We start from the raw sequence: 19,192 nt of genomic DNA, 5'->3' as shown, positions 1-19,192 counted from the left end.
TCGTATGTATAGGTGAGGTTTCTTCTTCTCTTTTCTGCCCTGGAACTGACAACAGTTCTGACAACAAACCTGGTATTTGGTACCTGCTCTGGAGTATGTGAATGTTGGTGTCTAAGTATGGGTTTGGGACCTCCTTTCATTCCAGTGCACAACCTCTCTCCCTGTTCACTGGAGTCATTCATTCAGTCAATAAGCGATTCTTGAGTGCCTACAGGATATTTTCAGGATAAATAGAAAATAATTTATAGAGGGAAGGCACTAGAATTAAGGATTGGAAAGGCTTCCAGTAGAAGGTGGGATTTCATTGACTTATTTTGACATTAAAAACGAGCAAACTTGTTCTAGATTCTTTTCTTCCCTCTACTCCTCCCCCACCCACTGAGAAATCAAGCAGCATGATATCCATTATACATGTGAAGTCATGCAAAACATATTAACAATATTGCATAGAAAGTGAAAAAAATGCTTTAATTTATACTCAGCTCATCAGTTCTCTCTGGAGCTGGAGAGCATTTTTCTTCACAGGTCCTTTGGAATTGTCTTGGATCACTGTCTTATCATTACAGTTGATCATCCTTACAATATTATTGTTACTGTATCCAGTGTCTTTCTGGTTCTGCATGCTTCACTTCAGATCGTTTGGGTCTTCCTAGGTTATTCTGAAACCAGTCTGCTCATCATTGCTTTTATCACAACAGTATAACATCCCAATCAAATACCACAACTTGTTTAGTCATTTCCCAAATGAGGGGCATCTTCTCAGTTTTCCTATTCTTTGCCATGGCAAAAAGAACTGCTATAAGTATTTTTGTACATATAGATCCCTTTTTCCCCTTTGTTTGTTTGTTGTTGTTGTTGTTTTTTAATAGAAATACAGACTCAGTAGCATTATTGCTGGGTCAAGGGTATAAAGAGTTTTATAGCCCTTTTGACATAGTTCCAAATTGTTGTTCAGAATGGTTGGACCAGTTTATGACTTCACCAACAGTGAATTAATGTCTCTATTTTTCCATATTCCTTCCAGTATTTATCATTTTCCCTTTCTGTCATTGCTATCTAATGTGTTAGATGTGAAATAATTAATATTTCAGTTATTTTAATTTGTATTTTTCTAATTAATAGTGATATAGAGCATTTTCATCTGAGTACAGATACATTTATTTTTGTTTTCTAAAAACTACTTGTTCGGGGCAGCTGGCTAGCTCAGTGGATTGAGAGCCAGGCCTAGAGACGGGAGGTCCTAGGTTCAAATCTGGCCTCAGACACTTTCTAGCTGTGTGAGCCTAGGCAAGTCACTTGACCCCTATTGCCTAGCTCTTACCACTCTTCTGCCTTGGGGACAGTATTGACCCCAAGACAGAAGGTAAGGGTTTAAAAAAAATAAAAACGACTTGTTCATAAATCATTTGACCACATATAAACTGGGGAATGGCTTTTATTTTTGTATTTGTCTCAATTTTCCATATATTTGAAAAATGGGTGCTTTAGCAGAAAAGTTTTTCACAGTTTCATATTTTCCTCCTAATTTTGGTTATATCAATCTTGTTTGTGTAGACCCTTATGGAATATAATAAAATTATACATTTTACTTCTATTCTCTTGTTTGGTAATAAACTCTTATCCATAGATATGAGAAATAATTTTTCTCATTCTCCCATAATTTGCTTATGATGTCATTTTTTATGTAAACATCACTTGTCCATTTTGACTTTATTTTGGTATAGAGGATGAAATGTTGGTCTCTGCCTTTCTGCCAAACTGTTTTCTAGTTTTCCCAGTAGTTTTTATTGAATGGTGAGTCCTTGCCCCAAAAGCTTGGACCTTTGGATTTATCAGACACTAGATTCCTATGGTTATTTACTACTGTATGTTGTGTACTGTGAAAGATGAAATGATTGAGGAAACAGAAGTTCAAACTTCCAAGCATTTCTATTTATTAAGCAACACATGCCAATTGCTCAACAAATCGGGACCAGGATCCTTCCTTAGCTTAGCACTGGACCCAGAATATAGGGGGAGACACTCTTTTATATGTTAAAAATCAAATAAAGTCAATTAATTAAAAGGAAACAATTAACCAAGATACAACATTAGGGAATCTGGTTTCTAATTGGAAGAAAGGTTAGGGACTTTCCAAGTTGGGAAGGATAGAGAAAACAAATATTCTCTGAAATCCCAGGAAGAGGTATCTTGCTCCTTCCACGTGTCTGTGAACAATCAAAACAATCTGGAAACAATATGGATTGTTCAGTAAGGAGGCAGTTTTCAAAGAAGACATTTGAGTTCCTTGGGATGTACAGTTATGAGAAAACTCCTTGCTTCAGTCTTTGAATCTGATTGAGTTTCTGGTCAGCATAACCTAGGTTTTTAGGTCCCAAAGCAATAAGTTGAAGTGGTCTAGCTTTCCAGTCATGCAGGAATAGATTCCAACAATACAATATAGTTCCTCCCCCCCCCCCCCATTCCCACATTCCCACATTTGAATAAAGTTTTCTCATGAGACCGAAATTAGACTAGACCCATAATTGAATAGAAAGGGAACTGAGTTAGTCCAGAACTATCACAAGATGTGTGCTTCACTTGATTGCCTCAATCTTCACTACCACTTGCTGATCTAATCCACTTAATTGCTTGAGTAATTAATGTATTCCATTGATCAACAACTCTATTCTTTCCAATACCAGATTTTTAAAAAAATGATTAACAGTTTGCAGTATAGTTTGAAATCTGGTACTGCTAGGTTGCTTTCCTTAATTTTTTTTCTTATTGATTCCATTGGTAATTTTGACCTTTTATTCTTCTGGATGAATTTTTTCATCTAGAAAACAGTTTCTTAGTAGTTTGATTGGTATGACCCTGAATAAGCAAATTAATTTAAGTAGAATTGTCACTTTAATCATATTGACTCAACCTATTCATAAGCAATGAACATTTTTCCAGTCGTATAGATCTGTCTGTTTGTGTGAAAAGCATTTTGCAATTGTGTTCATCTCACTCCTGATTTGAAGGTAGACAAGTTTTTTTTTTTTACTGTCTGCAGTTAAATGGAATTTCTTTTTCTCCTAGATTTTGTTGGTAATATATAGAAATGCTAATGATTTATTTGGGTTTATATTCTCCCCCTGTAAAAAATTTATTAGTGGAAATGACTTTTTTTTTCACTTAAGTAACATAAAAATATTACTAAAATTTAAATTTCAGCTAAATTAAAAAAAAAACAATTTGAGTCAAATTTTCACCCTTTCCTCTTTTCCCTCCCTCATCCCCAAGATAGCAAGAAATCTGATATAGATTTTACATGTGTAATAGTAAAAAAACATTTCCATATTAGTCCTTTTGTGAAAGAGAACAAACAAATGAAAGCAAAGTGAAGAAATAAAGTGAAATATAGTAAGTCTTGTTCTACATTCAGACTCCATTAGTTCTTTCTCTGGAGGTGGATGGCATTTTTCAACATTTTCTGAAACTTTAAAAAGGTTTTGTTTCAATTGTTTTTTTTTAGTTGGGTTTCTAAGAATCTCATCTCTAAGTATACTATTATTTCATCTTCAAAGAGTGATTTTCCCCTTCATTGTCTATTCTTATTTCTTTAATTTTTTTGTCTTATTGTCATAACTAGTATTTCTAGTGCAGTATTGAACACTCTTCACCTCGAATTTTATTGGGAAGGCTTGTAGTTTATTCCCATTACAGATAATTCTTGCTCTTGATTTTAGATAGATAATACTTATCATTTTAAGAAAGGCTTCATCAATTCCTATGCTTTCTTGTGTGTTAATAGGAATTAGTATTGTATTTTGTAAAAAAAATTTTTTTTTTGCATCTATTGATATAATCTCATTAAGTTTTGTTGTTTTGTTATCGATATAGCCAATTATGCTGATAGTTTTCGTAATATTGAACTAGCCCTGCATTCCTGGTATAAATCTTACTTGGTCATAGTGTATGACCTTTGTGATATATAATTGCAGTCTGAATAATACTTTATTTAAACATTTTGCATCAATATTGATCAGGGAAATTGGTCTATATTTTACTTTCTCTGTTTTTGTTTTCCCTGGTTTAGGTATTAAAACAATATTTGTGTCAAGGAAGAATTTTATAAGACTCCTTCTTACCCTATTTTTGAAAAAAAATTGTATAACATTAGAAAGAATTGCTCTTTAAATTTGCTTGTAAACCATCTAGTCCTTTTTTTCTGAAGGGGTTCCTTTATGGCCTGTTCAATTTCTTTTTCTATGACAGACAGGGCTATTTAAGTATCCTATTTCCTCTTCTGTTAATCTGGGCAATTTGTATTTTTGAAAGAATTCATTCATTTCACTTAGATCATAAGTTTTATTGGCAAATGACTGGGCAAAATAGTTCCTAGTAATTAACTTAGTTTCATCTTCATTGGTTATGAATTTTCTCTTCTCATTTTTTATACTGCTGACTTGTTTTTCTTTTTTAAAAAAATCAAATTAGTCAATATTTTGTCTATTTTCCCTATAAAACCAACTCCTACTTTTATTTATTAATGAAATGTTTTTTTTGCTGTCAAATTTTATTAGTTATCCTTTGACTTCTATTTGTTGTTTAATTGGAGATATAAAATTTGTTGTTTTTCTAGTTTTTAGTTGTATAACCAGTGAATTGTTCTGTTCTTTCTTTTATTGATATAAATGTTTAGAGATATAAAATTTTTCCTAATTACTGCTTTGGCTTTAACCCACAGATTTTATTATGCTGTCTCATTGTTGTCATTCTCTTTAATGAAATTATTGACTGTTTCTATGATTTATTTTTGACGTTTTCTGACTCATCTTTTAGGATAAGATTATTTAGTTTCCAGTTAATTTTCAATCTCTGCTTTCAAGTTCCTTTATTGAGTATAATTTTTATTGTATTAGAGTATGAAAAGAGGGCATTTAATATTTGTACTTTTTTGCATTTGTAAGGTTTTTAGGTCCTAATATGTGGTCAATTTTTTGTGAAGATGTCATGTACGCTGAGGAAAAGGTATACTCCTTTCTATTCTCATTCAGTTTTCTCCAGAGGTTTATCATATCTAACTTTCCTAAAATTCTATTTGTCTCTTTGATTTCTTTCTTATTTATTTTATGGTTAGATTTATCTTATTTTGAGAGGGATAAATTGAGGTTCCCTCCAGCATAGTTTTACTATTTATTTCCTCTTGTAATTTATTTCACTTTTCCTTTAAGAATTTGGATGTTCAACTGTGAAGGACTAAACAATTATCAGCAATGCAAGGTTTCAAGATAACCCCACGGGATTCATGATGAAAAATATTTTTCACAGCCAAAGAAGGAACTGTTGGAGTCTGATTTCAGATTAAAACATTCCATTTTTCACTTTATTTCCTTCATGTTTTTTTTTGTATATGCAATTTGTGTCTTCTTTCATGGCATGAAAAATTTGGAAGTGTGATTCCATAATAGTATTGGTATACTGCCTTGGGGAAGGGAGGAAGGGATGAAGAGAATCTGAATAGAAAAATGTCAGATAACAATTGTTAAAAATTGTTTCTACATGTAATTGGAAAAAAAAATTAAAAGTAAAAAGAAGAATTAGTCATTTGGTGCATAGAGATGTTTAGTGTTGCTATTACTTTATTGTCTCTGGTGCCTTTTAAGTGAAATGTAATTTCCCTGAGAACCTCTTTTACTTAGGTCTATTTTTGCTTTTGCTTCATCTGAGATCATGATTACTAGCCCTAAAGCTTACTTCTTCAGAGTTCATATTGCATCTTGAGTCTCCTTAAGAGCTCATTTGTGTCTGATATTTATTGCAAAAACCAATCATAACCCCAATTTAACCTTTGCCCAGCTATAGAACTTGAGTTTTATCTTACCTAAGACCATGGGAACTAGGGAGGAAGAGAGTGTCTTATGCTTCCCAAGTAGGTCTGCAGCCCATAGTGCTCTCCTGGTTTGCTCCCCTCTGAGTATGATGATAGATTGTGGGGGGATTTGGAGGAGGTAGATTATGCTCAGAGAAGATTAGGCATTTCAAGGAAATGGAGAATGTGATCAGAGGAAAAGAAAGGGATGCATAGAAGAAAGTATGGAGTTGAAAAAGAGTGGTCAAAGCTGTGTTGGGAAAATGGGGTCTGGGCTTACAGGAAGAGACAAATTAAAATATATTTGTCCCCTATCTGTAAGTGGCTCTTCATAAACTGAGGTCCAATTTGGGGTGTGGTGGTATGTTAGCCCATTAATAGTTTAAATGTAAAAAATACATTTTATTTTTATGTAACATCTTATTTTATTTTATTGGGGGTTAAACATAAATTTCTCTTACCCAATTAAAAGAAAAAAATGACTGTAACAAATATATATAGTTAAACAAAATAAATCATTACATGAAAGTATGTCTCATTATGGAATATGAGTCCATAACTCTCTCTCAAGAGATGGGAGCTTGCTACTTCATTATTCCTTTGGAATTATTGTTGGCCATTATATTTATCAGAATTTTTAATTTTCAAAGTTGTTTGTCTTTGCAACATTGTCACAGTATTAATTGTTCTCCTGGTTCTAATCACTTTACCTCAATTCATATGAGCCTTTCCAGGTCTCTCTAAAACTGTCCCTTTTACAATTTATTTCTGCACAATAGTACTCCATTATTTTCATGTACCCTAATTTGTTCAGACATTTCTTGACTGATGGACATCCCCTTGACACTGAGCTGCTAGTAAATTTTTTGTACTTATGGATCCTTTTCCTTTTAATTTGGTCTTTTTGGAGTTATAGGTTAGACCATCAGTATTCTTTTAAACCCTTACCTTCTGTCTTAGAGTCAATACTGTGTATTGGTTCCAATGCAGAAGAGTGGTAAGGGCTAGGCAATGGGGGTTAAGTGACTTGCCCAGAGTCACACAGATAGGAAGTGTCCGAGGCCAGATTTGAACCTAGGACCTTCCTTCTCTAAGCCTGACTCTCAGTCAAAGGCACCCAGCTGCCCCCTTCTAGGAGATTCTGATCTAAGAATGACACAGAGAGGCATAAAAGAACCAAGTGAGAGATATTCTCCGGTATCCACAAATCACCTTTATCTGGTCTCTAAGGAGAGTCAAGGCCAAGGCCCCATTTGGATTGATAGGGAAGGTCAAAGAAAGCCAAAGAGATCCCTATCAAGCATGGGGAGCAGAGGGCAGGAATACACACCTGCTGATGGTTAGAGGAGAGGCAAACCACATAAGGGGTTTCTGATCCAATCTTTGTATTTCCTCCTTTCTATTCTTACTCCAACTAGGAAGTGTACTGAAAAGAGAAAGGTGAGATGGAGAAAAGGGAACTTAGGAATAACTTATTGATTCCAAGTTCTCTATCCTACAGCTCAGAAAGTTGCATCTGTGAATGTTTAAAACCCCCTGGAGTCTGATTCCAATTTGTATTTCCAGACTAATTTCCCTATACTCCCCTTGCATTCCCCATCTTCTTTTTCTTCCCTTCATTCTGTCTCTGAGCAAAACTTGATGATTTGCTGCTCTCTATAAATTTCTCACTTTTCTGCCTTTGTGAAGATTGCCCTTCAAATCTGGAATATCCTTGTCTCTTGCCTATTTGACTCTAGCTCAGCTTGAGGGCCACCTCATTTCCTCATTTATGGAACTTTTCCCGATGTTCCAAGTTATTAATCTTCCCTCCCTCAGTCTCCACTTTATATTTATTTTGCACAAATTTTATATTTATTTTTGTACATGCTAATTTCCTCCAGTAGACGTAAGCTCCTAGAGGAGGTACTGTTTTCATTGCTATCTGTATTCCCAGTGCCTAGCGATCCATTCTTAAATAGTGCTTGTTGCACTTAATTGAGTTATTCCTCGAAACTGGTGTCCTTGAGACATTTAACCCCGACCTCCCCCAATGTTAACAGGGCTGTTATTATTATCAATAAAGAATTACTAAGGATGACAGTACACTTGGGTGTGTTCCTATTCAAGTGAGACCTTGCCCTGATCCCAGAGTGGGGAGATCAAATCGAAGAAAGGGGGCGCAGAGGCAGTGATAGAGTAGAAAAACTAGAAATATATACCAGAGATGCCAATCCAAATTCTCCCTCCTTTGCAGAGTTTTCTTGTTAATCTTAAATCATTTATCAGGGGTGGGGAGGCCCCCTAATACCTGGATTTGGGCCCCCCAGTGGTTCCCCTACCCTCTTAATTAATACTCCAATCCTAGTGAAGGCTGTTCCTGTACTCACAGCTTTGATGCTCTAGGGACAGCACTTCTCTGTTGAGTAGGGGAAAGCCAGTGGAATACCCATAGAACTGGTGCCAAACAAGTTGAAGGGAGTAGCCAACAGTGGACTATTAACTTATTAAGTTCCTGCATCAGAACAGTGTAAATTCTTCATTGGTTACTGAGCTGTCAGGCCAGATTTAATGTCATCAGGAGTTACTACATTGCTAATTTACTCCTCCCTTAATCAAGGACTGGCATATCAGCTTCCCTGAGCTGCCCCATGCTCTCTTTACTTGGTCCCTCACTCAGCACAGAGATGGTTGAGCCTGGGTTGAGGGGAGTGCTGCTCTTGGTGGTTCTCCTGCATTTGGTGAGTTCCTGGTTTCTGCATTTCCCTCCATGCTACTCAAGAATGTACTAGAACTCCTTAAATGGAGGCAAGAGCTATAGGGTATAATCATCGGGGTATTTGGGCAGTGGGGCTGCCTGTTGGTTGGGACTTTGGACCATAGATTTAGAGCTGGAAAAGGTTGAGGTCAATAAAAGTCCAACCTTTTCATTTTGCAAATAAGGAAACTGAGGTTGGGAGAGGTGATGTGACTGACCCCAGATCACACAGGGAATAAATAGAAAAGTCAGGATTTAGACCCAGGTTCTTTGACTCTACCCAGCACTCTTTCCCCTGTGCTAGACTTGCCCCCTTTTCTAGCCACATTCAAGGGACCAGAAAACTGGAAGTTGAGGCTGGAAGTTCTTAGTCCAAATTTCTGAAGGATATCATAGCCTATTAGAGGGGCAATTCCCATCTGAAATGGAAATTTTCTTGGAACTTGGAAGGAAAGACCATTGGCTCTCTGGGTTTCAAGGCAGTCATCTTTTTCTCATCTCTCTACAGTTTTGGTGAAGCTCACGGGCTTAGAGAGAACCAGGAAGGCTGTAAGAAATGTTTAGGAAATTGGGAGAGGGAGAAGGCAAAAAGTAAAGGGAATGAGTTAGTCCTCGGAATGACCATCAACCTCGTAGTACTGACATACTGTTTGTGTCATCTAGTCTCACTTGGCATAAGATCTAGTTCCTAGACTTAGTTACCTGAAGTGGAGGAGTGAGGACTGCCATAAGGCAGAGATGGAATTGCCCCGAAAGGAGCAGAAGTAAAGGGACCCTGAGCTTCAGGCCAGGGAACGAGATCAGAATGTGTGTGCCTGTGCTTCTCCTTAGGACTGGGCGGCAGCCTCAGATTGCTGGGGGTGGGAGGTGGGCACAAGAGCACACTTCTGATGAGTCCCTTCTTCAGGTCCATGGAGAGAGCTACACGCCTATCCACGAAGCCGGCAGGTGTGCCTTCTACAATGACTGTGGGAAAAACCCCGAGTTGTCCGGCAGTCTCATCCCACTGGCCAACGTGTCTTGCTTGTCCAACACTCCAGCCTTTAAACTCAGTGGGGACCACTTGGAGCTTCTGAATAAGATCTGCCCAGAGCTGTATCAAGGACCAGACTCTACTTATGCCTGCTGTTCCATCCAACAGCTGCTGGATCTGCAGGGCAGCTTGTCAATAAGCAAAACCCTTCTTACCCGCTGCCCAGCCTGTGCGGAGAACTTTGCTGCCTTTTACTGCCATAATACCTGTAGCCCCAACCAAAGTGTCTTCATCAACGTCACCCGTATCGCTAACATTTCAGGGACCAACTCCTCCAAGGTGTTGGCCTATGAGACTTTCTACACACGTGACTTTGCCGAGCGGGCCTACAACTCCTGCAACAAGGTGCAAATCCCCGCCACTGGCGGCTTGGCTGTGGGTGCCATGTGCGGGGTATATGGAGCCAAACTCTGTAATGCCCAGCGTTGGCTCAATTTCCAGGGCGACACAGGGAATGGATTAGCTCCCTTGGAAGTCACCTTTAATCTTGTGGACCCTGGCCAGGTCCTAGGGAATGGGCTAGAGCCCCTGGATGTAGAAACATGGGGCTGCAATGAGACTCGGGGTAATGGTTCCAATGCATGCTCTTGCCAGGACTGTGCCTCATCCTGTCCTGTGATTGCCCAACCTGCCATGCAGGATTCTACTTTCCGCCTGGGGAGAATGCATGGGGGGCTGGCCCTGGCCATCCTCCTCTCTGCTCTCTTTGTCTCATTCTTCACTTTCCTTGTGGTTCGCTCTTGTCAGAAAACAAAGGCCAAGAAGCCCAAGCAAGGTGTACGCTGCTCTGATAGATTTAGCTACTTTGCCCACGTCATCCTGGGCAACCTTTTCCAGAGCTGGGGCACGTGGGTGGCCTCCCGGCCCAAGATAGTTTTGTGTCTCTCCACGATACTGGTAGTGGCACTGGCAAGTGGACTGGTCTTCCTGGAGCTGACCACCAATCCAGTGGAGTTATGGTCGGCTCCCAACAGCCAGGCCAGGAAGGAGAAGGAATTCCATGACCGCTATTTTGGGCCTTTCTTCCGCACCAACCAGGTGATCTTGACGGCTCCTAACCGACCTAGCTATACCTACAATTCCCTCCTTCTGGGACCCAAGAACTTCAGCGGCATTCTGAGCGAGGACTTGCTCCTTCAGCTTCTGGAGCTGCAAGAGGAGCTGAGGCACATGGAGGTCTGGTCCGAGGAAGAGCGGCGCAACATCTCTCTGAGAGACGTCTGCTATGCCCCTCTCAACCCCCGCAATCCCAGCCTGGAGGACTGCTGCATCAACAGCTTCCTGCAGTATTTCCAGAGCAACCGCACCAACTTCCTACTCACTGCCAACCAGACCCTGATGGGGCACACCGCCCAGGTGGACTGGAGAGACCACTATCTCTACTGTGTCAAGTGAGATCCTCTAGGGTTGGGGCACACAGGGGGAGGGAGGGCCAGCAAGGGGAACCAGCACGCTCACCGCCACCCACATCAGCCCAAGGGAAGGTGCCCCTTCTCAGAATTGCCACATATGGGCCAATAACATCAAATTGAGTTTTAGAGATGGCAAAACACTTGACAGACATTCTCTTATTTAAGCCTCATGATACCCCTGTGAGATATGTCTTATGGGTTACTCTTCCTTTTTTGATCAGAGTGATCAGAGACACTAGGTGACTTGCCCATAGTCATTCGAGCGAGTGTTAGAGGCAGGATTTGAAACCAGACCTGCCTGATTTCAAGTCCAGCATTTTTTCAGTGAACAGAAAGGCACTGGGGCAGCTAGGTGGCTCAGTGGATAGAGAATCAGGCCTGAATTCAAATCTGATCTCAGTCACTTCCTAGCTATGTGACCCTAGGCAATTGCCTAGCCCTTACTGATCTTCTGAAGCCTTGGAACCAATACTTAGTATCAATACCAAGAAAGAAAGTGAGGGTTAAAAAAAACCAAAACAACAGAAAGGCAGTTATTAAATACTTACTATGTGCCAAGAACTGTGCAAAGTTCTGGGGATACAAATACATAAATTTCAAGGACATTCATTGTAACATGGAGAGATAGCATATATAAAATAGTGATGGCCAAGGAGTGATGTTTCCATACACAAAATTATAAGAATGGGACAGCTAGGTGGCACAGTGGATAGAATGCTAGGCCTGGAGTTGGGAAGATCTGGGTTCAAATTTGACTTCAGACATTTTCTAGCTGTATGTCCCTGGACAAGTCACTTAATCCCAATTGTCTAGCCTTTGCCCTTTTGTCTTAGAGTTGTTACTAGGGCAGAAAGTAAGGGTTATAAAAAAATAATGATTCAAGTCATAGGGGATGATGAGTAGAGCAGTAGAAGAACAGATTGGTTGACACCTCCTTTCTCAGCAGCTTGTTTTCATTTTGATTCAGAGCTGGAAAAGAGAGGAGGAATTATAATTAGCATCAGGGTGGAACAGGATACAAAATGTGCCATGGTCAGGGTCAGCTAGATAGAGGGGCTATGGGAGGCACCCACCCATCAGGACAGTGGGGGCCCTAGGATGGGAGTTCCAGAGCTCCTCCAGGGCATGTTCTCTGGTCCTAGCAATAGGGAGGAAGAGGAGAAGATAGTCAAGTACTAGGTGGTATTGTCAAGGTACCATCAAGAGGGCTGGCCTTTGAAAACAGCAACCTCAGAGAATGTCTGAATTGGAGGGGACCTTAGAGGTTATCTAGGCCAACTTGCTCATTTTGCAGATGAGGAAAATTAAATCTAGAGAGAGGGGAAGCAACTTCTTTTCCAAGGTCACTCAAAAGGTAAGGAAAACAACCAGTGATCTTTTGTGTGTGTGTCCTATTTTGTGTGTGTGTCCTGTTCTGTAATTTCAATGGTGTGTGGAATTCTTGATGAGAAAAACCCTCTCAACTAATGCTTATCAATAGTAAGATTCTTGGATCATTTCCTTGGGCTACTGAGAACTGAAGAAGTGACTTGCCCAGGGTCAAACAAGCAATTAAAGTCAGAGGTAGTAGTTGAACGTAGGCCTGACTAGAAGACCAGCTCTCAATCCACTGTCAAAAAATCCACAAACATTTGTTAAGCCTCTGCTATGTGCCAGGCAAGGTGCCAACCTAATTTTCTAATTGTTTTCTTCAAGGATTTTTACCCCAGGCCACACTCTTAACTCTATTCACTCCTTTCTCCCTGGATTCTTGCTTCACAAAACTTTCTTTATTTTTCAGAAATGCCAAAAAAGGACAAATGAAATTGAAAAGCAAAATTCTTTTTTCTTTTTTTCATTATTTATTTAATTAATTAATTTAGAATATTTTTTTTCATGGTTGCATGATTCATGCTTTTCCCTTCCTTTCCCCTCTCCCTACTCCCAGAGCTGACGAGCAATTCTACTGGGTTTTACATGTATCATTGTTCAAAACCCATTTCTATATTATTAATATTTGTACTAGGGTGATCATTTAAAGTCAACATCCCCAATCATATTCCCATAGAACCATGCGATCAATCATATGTTTTTCTTCTGTGTTTCTGCTCCCACTGTTCTTTCTCTGAATGTAGATAGCGTTCTGTCTCATAAGTCCCTCAGAATTGTCCTGGGTCATTGCATTGCTGCTAGTAGAGAAGTCCATTATGTTCGATTGTACCACAGTGTAAGTCTCTGTACAATGTTCTCCTGGTTCTGCTCCTCTTACTCTGCATCACTTCCTGGAGTCCCCATGGAATTCCTCCACTTTATTATTCCTTTGAGCACAATAGTATTCCATCACCAACATGTACCACAATTTGTTTAGCCATTCCCCAATCGAAGGGCATCCCCTCATTTTCTAATATTTTTTTGCCACCACAAAGAGTGTGGCTATAAATATTTTTGTACAAATCATTTTCCTTATTATCTTTTTGGGGTACAAACCTAGCAGTGGTATGGCTGGATCAAAGGGCAGGCAGTTGAAAAGCAAAATTCTTAAAAAAAGAATAAATTCCAGTGTTCCTCTTTTTTCATACTCTGACAAAGAAATCTGTCAAAGTTCAAAGCCTGAAAAGTTCACAAACTCTGACCAAGTTGCCAACACAACTGGAGGCTGTGACCTTGGGGGCCTCCTGACACCAATGATAAGGCATTTCTTTGCTCTCTGGTGAGCTGGGCGTCCCTATTCCATTTTGTTTCAGGCTTGTTTCAGGCTCACACTACTTGCATACATATAGTAAAAATGCAGTGTCACTAGGGAAAATCTAGACCCTGTGGTGTGTCCTCGCCCACCAGGGTAGCCCATCCTTGGTACTGTTGAGACTTCCCTTCCCCACCCCCTATTGGTGATCTTCAGAGGGACTGAATCTAGCAGATTGGAAACTTGAGCCCCGTCAAAGCCCCATCAAGGGGCAAGATTTTTTGACTTCTAGTTTAGGACTTTTCTCTTATGAGCCTTTCTGGTTCACACTTACCCTTTAGACTCAACTATGGGCTACCCTGATATCTAGACCTCATGATCATTGAATGATGATGAGGGGAATTTTGGGAAATCTTTGGGCTCAGCAATTCTGCCTCCTATCCCTCTATAGGTCCAATCTCACAGGAATTTTTATCCCTCATTAATCCACTTGGTTTCTCTTATGCCACTCTGGGCTTTTCTGGTAACAGCATACTTTTTACTAACTTAACCCTTCAGATTGTTAACATGGAGACCACAGAGACTCTTTAGAAGACTCCTTTTCTTTAAAGAGGTTCCAACCACAGCCATGTTTTTCCTGGGACCTTGATTTCTTTTGGATTCTGATTTTTGGCTACTTGTTAGTGTCTATTCCTAAGTGTCCTGAAGAACCTATCTCCCAACCTCTGTAGCAAGTGACTTTGTGTATGGCGTATTAGGAAGACCTGAGTTCAAATTAAGCTTCAGTTACTAGCTGTGTGTCCCTAGACAAATTGCTTCACCTGAGTTTCCTTGGCTATAATATGGGGATGATAAAAGCATTTACCTCATCAGGTTGTTGCAAGGATCAAATGAGACAATAAAGGGAGATATTTGTAAAGTGCTTAGCATTGTACCAGATACATAGTAGCTACTATTATAAATGCTTATTCTTTTCTGTCTCTTTTCTCTTTCATCTGGACATATATTTTGGAGCTTCAAAAAGAGAGCAGAAAAATTAGTAGGATTAAAAAGTCAGGGAGGTCAGGGGGAGCTAGGTGGCTCAGCAAATTGAAAGCTGGGCCCAGAGATGAATGGTCCTAGGTTCAGATCTGAGCTCAGAGACTTCCTAGCTGTGTGAATCTGGTCAAGTCACTTAACCCGAATTGCCTATCCTCATTGCTCCTCTGCCTTGGAACCAATACACAGTTTTGAATTTCATTTATTTAAAAATATTTTTCCATGGTTACATGATCCATGTTCTCTCCCTCCCCTCTGCCCTTTCCCCTCCCAGAGCTGACAAGCAATTCTACAGGGTTATACATGCATTATACTCAATACCTATTATAGCGACCCCCCATGGGAGTCCTATATTATTTATCTGTGGGTAATAACCTGAGATGGAGAGAGGAGGCTAAGGAAATGGGTGAATAATAATGACTCAAAGGCAAAAGTTGAAACACATGGGGAGTAACACAAACTCAGAGGAAATAAGAGGAATTAGAGAACAGGTGGGGAGTACCAACTCCTTGATACTTCTATAGACAATAGAGTCTGTTTTGGGGGCGACAGTGTCGCTAGAAAAGGGGGGGAGTCACAACTCCTTGGTGCCTCCTATAGACAAGACAGTCTGAGCATTAGTAGGAAGCTCTTTGAAGATAAAGGGAAGTAAGAGGAGTAAGAGAAGAGGGAGTAAGAGGCGAGGAGGGAAAAGAGATGAGGAGGGAAGAGAGGGAAAGTAAGAGTAAGAATAAGAGTAAGAGTAAGAGAGAGTGTTTTGCGCTAGTTCCCCAGTATTTATTGGGGGTTTTAGGAATGTGTATTGGGAGATGATCCACGAATACATAATATGACATAGGTTTTAACATTGGTTGAATTGACAATGACGAGATCAAAGAGGTGGAGATTCATCCAACCAGTGCTTTGCAAATGAATGTACTCTGAGCCAAGGCCATCAAGGCCCAGCCCCTGAATTTGCCCATCCTGTGTTAGTGCTTCAGATTGTCCCTTTCCATACAATGAACATCAAGAGGTCTGACCATGTGTCTGGTAATACAATATCAATACATCAATCATACTTCTCAGATGCTAACATGCCTGGTATGCTACATATCCCCCTTTTCATTTAAAAATTAAAACAAGAGTATATAACATCTAAAAAATAAAATAAATAATAAAAAATTAAAAAATAATACAAATAAAAATATAAAAAAATTCATTTTGATCTATTAAGTTTGCTATAGTAGTGAGTATAGCAAACTTAATAGATCAAAATGAATTCCAAATCAAATAGCAAAAATTAAATGTGAAGATTATGTAGGATTAATAATAAAAGTAAAAATTATCTTAACTTAGTAACAATGCTGTAAAAATGAGCAGAAAGAATGATCTTCATATCCACTTAGCAAAATCACAGGTAAAAAAGTTTCATCAAATACCAAAAATAATAAAAAATAAAATGATCTACACTCTTTAGTGATCCTGAATTAATATAATATCAGTCCCATAGTCCATAGGACAGGTGCATTAATATATCATCTTACCAATGTACAGCCAAGACTATGAGAAGTTGTCAGACCTTTAATAGTTAAAGAAAAGGACTATGTCTCGAGATGAGAGGAAATTCTTTTCTTTCCCTTGTTCTGATCTTGCATAGTCTTAGGGATATATAGGCCAAGATGTCTGCCACATAGATATATAGTTGGAACTTTGGTACCAGGCAGACTTGTGAATGAGGGTGTCAAAACACTGCGTCCTTTTACCTCCAACCTTAGCAATCCATATATATCCATCTCATATAGAATACACATCTGTCTGTGGCTTAGGCTGTCTGGCCAAGTGTAAGGTATCCATTGCAATCCCTTCTTATGCAATCAGACACAATAACTCAGAACAGTCCTAGGCAATTTAACAAATGCTGTCATGTTCCTATAGTCTCAAGCTTTTGGGTATGTATAAAAATAAAAGTTTAGGATCAGAGCATTAATAGTACTTACAATGTACTTCAAATATTACCAAAGTTGTGAAAAAGGAAAGCAAAATGAATAATAAAAAGTATTCAGCAAAAAGAAAGTAAAAGAAAAGTAAACCAAAAAAAGTTCAAAAAATAAGAATAGAATAATTATATTCTTAAAAAAATTTTTTTTTGTGTGCCATGTGGCCATGTGTCAATTAATCCATATTGTGATAGGAAGAATTCATCTTCCAAAATACATCTTCCATGCCTAATATTAGTATGTAGCATACTAGGCATGTTAGCATCTGTCTGAAGCACTAGCACAGGATGGGCAAATTCATGGACTATCCCTTTCCATACAATGAACATCAAGAGGTCTGACCATGTGTCTGGTAATACAATATCAATAGATCAATCATACTTCCCAGATGCTAACATGCCTGGTATGCTACACCTATTTCCATATTATTCATATTTGTAATGGAGTAATTTTTTAAAGTCAAAACTCCAAATCATATACCCATATAAACAAGTGATAGATCACATGTTTTTACTCCCACAGTTCTTTCTCTAGAGGTGGACAACATTCTTTCTCATAAGTCCCTCAGAATTGTCTTGGATCATTGCATTGCTATTAGTAACAAAGTCTGTCACATTTGATCATCCCACAATGTTACAGTTTCTGTGTACAATGTTCTCCTGGTTCTGCTCATTTCATTCCATACCAGTTCATATAGGAAAGGTCTTTCCAGTTTTTATAGAAATCAAGCAGTTCATCATTCTTTATAGTATAATAGTATTGCATTACCATCATATACCACAATTTGTTCAGTCATTCCCCAATCGAGGAACAACCCCTCATTTTTCAATTTTTTGCTACCACAAAGAACACAGCTATAAATATTTTTGTACAACCCTCACAGTATTGATTCTAAGACAGAAGATAAGGGTTAAAAAAAAAAGAAGTATAGGAGGACAGGAAGGGAGAGGCATTCTTTGAACATATGCTCCTCCTTTGGTTGCTCTTATCCAAGTCCTTCAAAGAGAGTCTCCTTCCTGTTGAAGTTCAATCTGTACAAGTATAAAGAGAGAAGAGGAAGAGGATATGCCCTGGAACTGAAATGATCCTCATCCTAGTCTTGGCTCTGCCACTATGAGCTGTGTGATCTTGGGCAACTTATTGAAACTCTTGCCTTTAGCTAGCTCATTGGTAAAATCAATGAGTCAATCCACAAGCATTTAAGTACCTCTTACGTGCTAAGTACTGTGATAGATACAAAGGAAAAAATAAGGCCTCTGCCCTATGAGAGATTCCATTGAATTGGGGGAACACAACATGTACATATATTGTGAAATAGACACATGATAGAGACAGAATAAATCCATAAATATAAGGGAGAAGGAAGGGCCCTAGCAATTGGGGAGGATCAAGAGAGTCCTCACATAGAAGGTAGAGTGTTATCCTGAGCTTTGAAGGAAAGGGGGGATTGTAAAAGATAGAAGAGAGGAGGGAGTGCATAGAGGCATCTAGGCACAAAGGAGCAGTCTATGCAGAAATGAGAAAGTTGGACTCAATAATCTTGGAGAGTCTGTTTCCCAGTTCTCAGACTCAATGAGATGGCATAGGAGTGAGGTGAATGGAGGACTGAAATATGTAACAGTGGCTGGAAACTTGAGTACCTGCAGTAGAGTGGAAGGATGGGGGCAAGAGGTTAGGTAGCAGTGCCAGATGTTTGCTGGTCCCGAAATTCTCTTTCCATTTTCCCCCACTTCAGTTCCCCTCTCACATTCAAGGATGGTACGACCTTGGCTCTGAGCTGCATGGCTGATTATGGGGCTCCAGTCTTTCCCTTCCTTGCTGTGGGAGGTTACACAGGTAAGAGGGATTAGCCATCTCACTGACCAGAGGAAGGTCATCTAAGACACATTTAAGACAGGTCAGACATTTTAGAGTGATCACTCATAGGAAACTTGAAGGAAGGGATGTATGAAATGTCTTGGTAATAGCCAAGAAAAGGCGATCTAGATAGCTGTTTTCAAGTATTTGAAGAACTGTTATGTGGGGGCCAGAATAGAATTGTTCTCTCTGGCCCGAGAGGGCAGAAGCAGAAGCAAAAGGTTAAGGTTAGAAAGAAGCAAGTTTAGGCTTAATGTCAGGAAAAATTTCCTATCAACTAGAGGTTTCTCAAAGTAGAAGGGACTGCTGAGACAGAAACAGAGAGACACAGACAGGCAGAGACAGAGAGACACAGACAGGCAGAGACAGAGAGAGACAGAAAGACAGAGACAGAGAGACTGAGACAGAAGCAGAGACAGAGAGATAGAGACAGAGAAGAGAGAGAGAATGGAAGAACTCTCACCAGAGTTCTTCAGGCAGAGTTTGGATGATGACTTATTTGATATGTCAGAGTGCAGATTCCTTTTTGGGTGTGGGTTGGACTAGATGATCTCTGAGGTGCCTTTTGCTGTACAATTCTGTAAATTTGTGACCTTGCCATCTGTTATATTGAGCTAGGGGAGGAAAAGCTATAT

General features: G+C 39.3%; 1 protein-coding gene across 2 annotated transcripts in view; it reads left to right on the top strand.

The window, feature by feature from the left end:
- Positions 1 to 8,441: 8,441 nt before the first annotated feature.
- Positions 8,442 to 19,192, top strand: part of NPC1L1 (NPC1 like intracellular cholesterol transporter 1) — a 43,857-nt gene continuing 33,106 nt past the window's right edge. For both annotated transcript variants that reach the window (XR_008915445.1, XM_001379707.3), the window contains exons 1-3: positions 8,442 to 8,562; positions 9,487 to 11,003; positions 18,436 to 18,536. Coding sequence is in view for 1 of the 2 variants with exons in the window: in XM_001379707.3 (XP_001379744.3) it covers positions 8,473 to 8,562; positions 9,487 to 11,003; positions 18,436 to 18,536 (1,708 nt within the window). In the remaining variant the exon portion in view is untranslated. The remainder of the gene's footprint in view (positions 8,563 to 9,486; positions 11,004 to 18,435; positions 18,537 to 19,192) is intronic.

This window comes from Monodelphis domestica, chromosome 1 (genome assembly GCF_027887165.1).
Source record: "Monodelphis domestica isolate mMonDom1 chromosome 1, mMonDom1.pri, whole genome shotgun sequence".
Taxonomy (NCBI): Eukaryota; Metazoa; Chordata; class Mammalia; order Didelphimorphia; family Didelphidae; genus Monodelphis; species Monodelphis domestica.
This window is presented reverse-complemented; position numbering and strand designations above follow the sequence as displayed.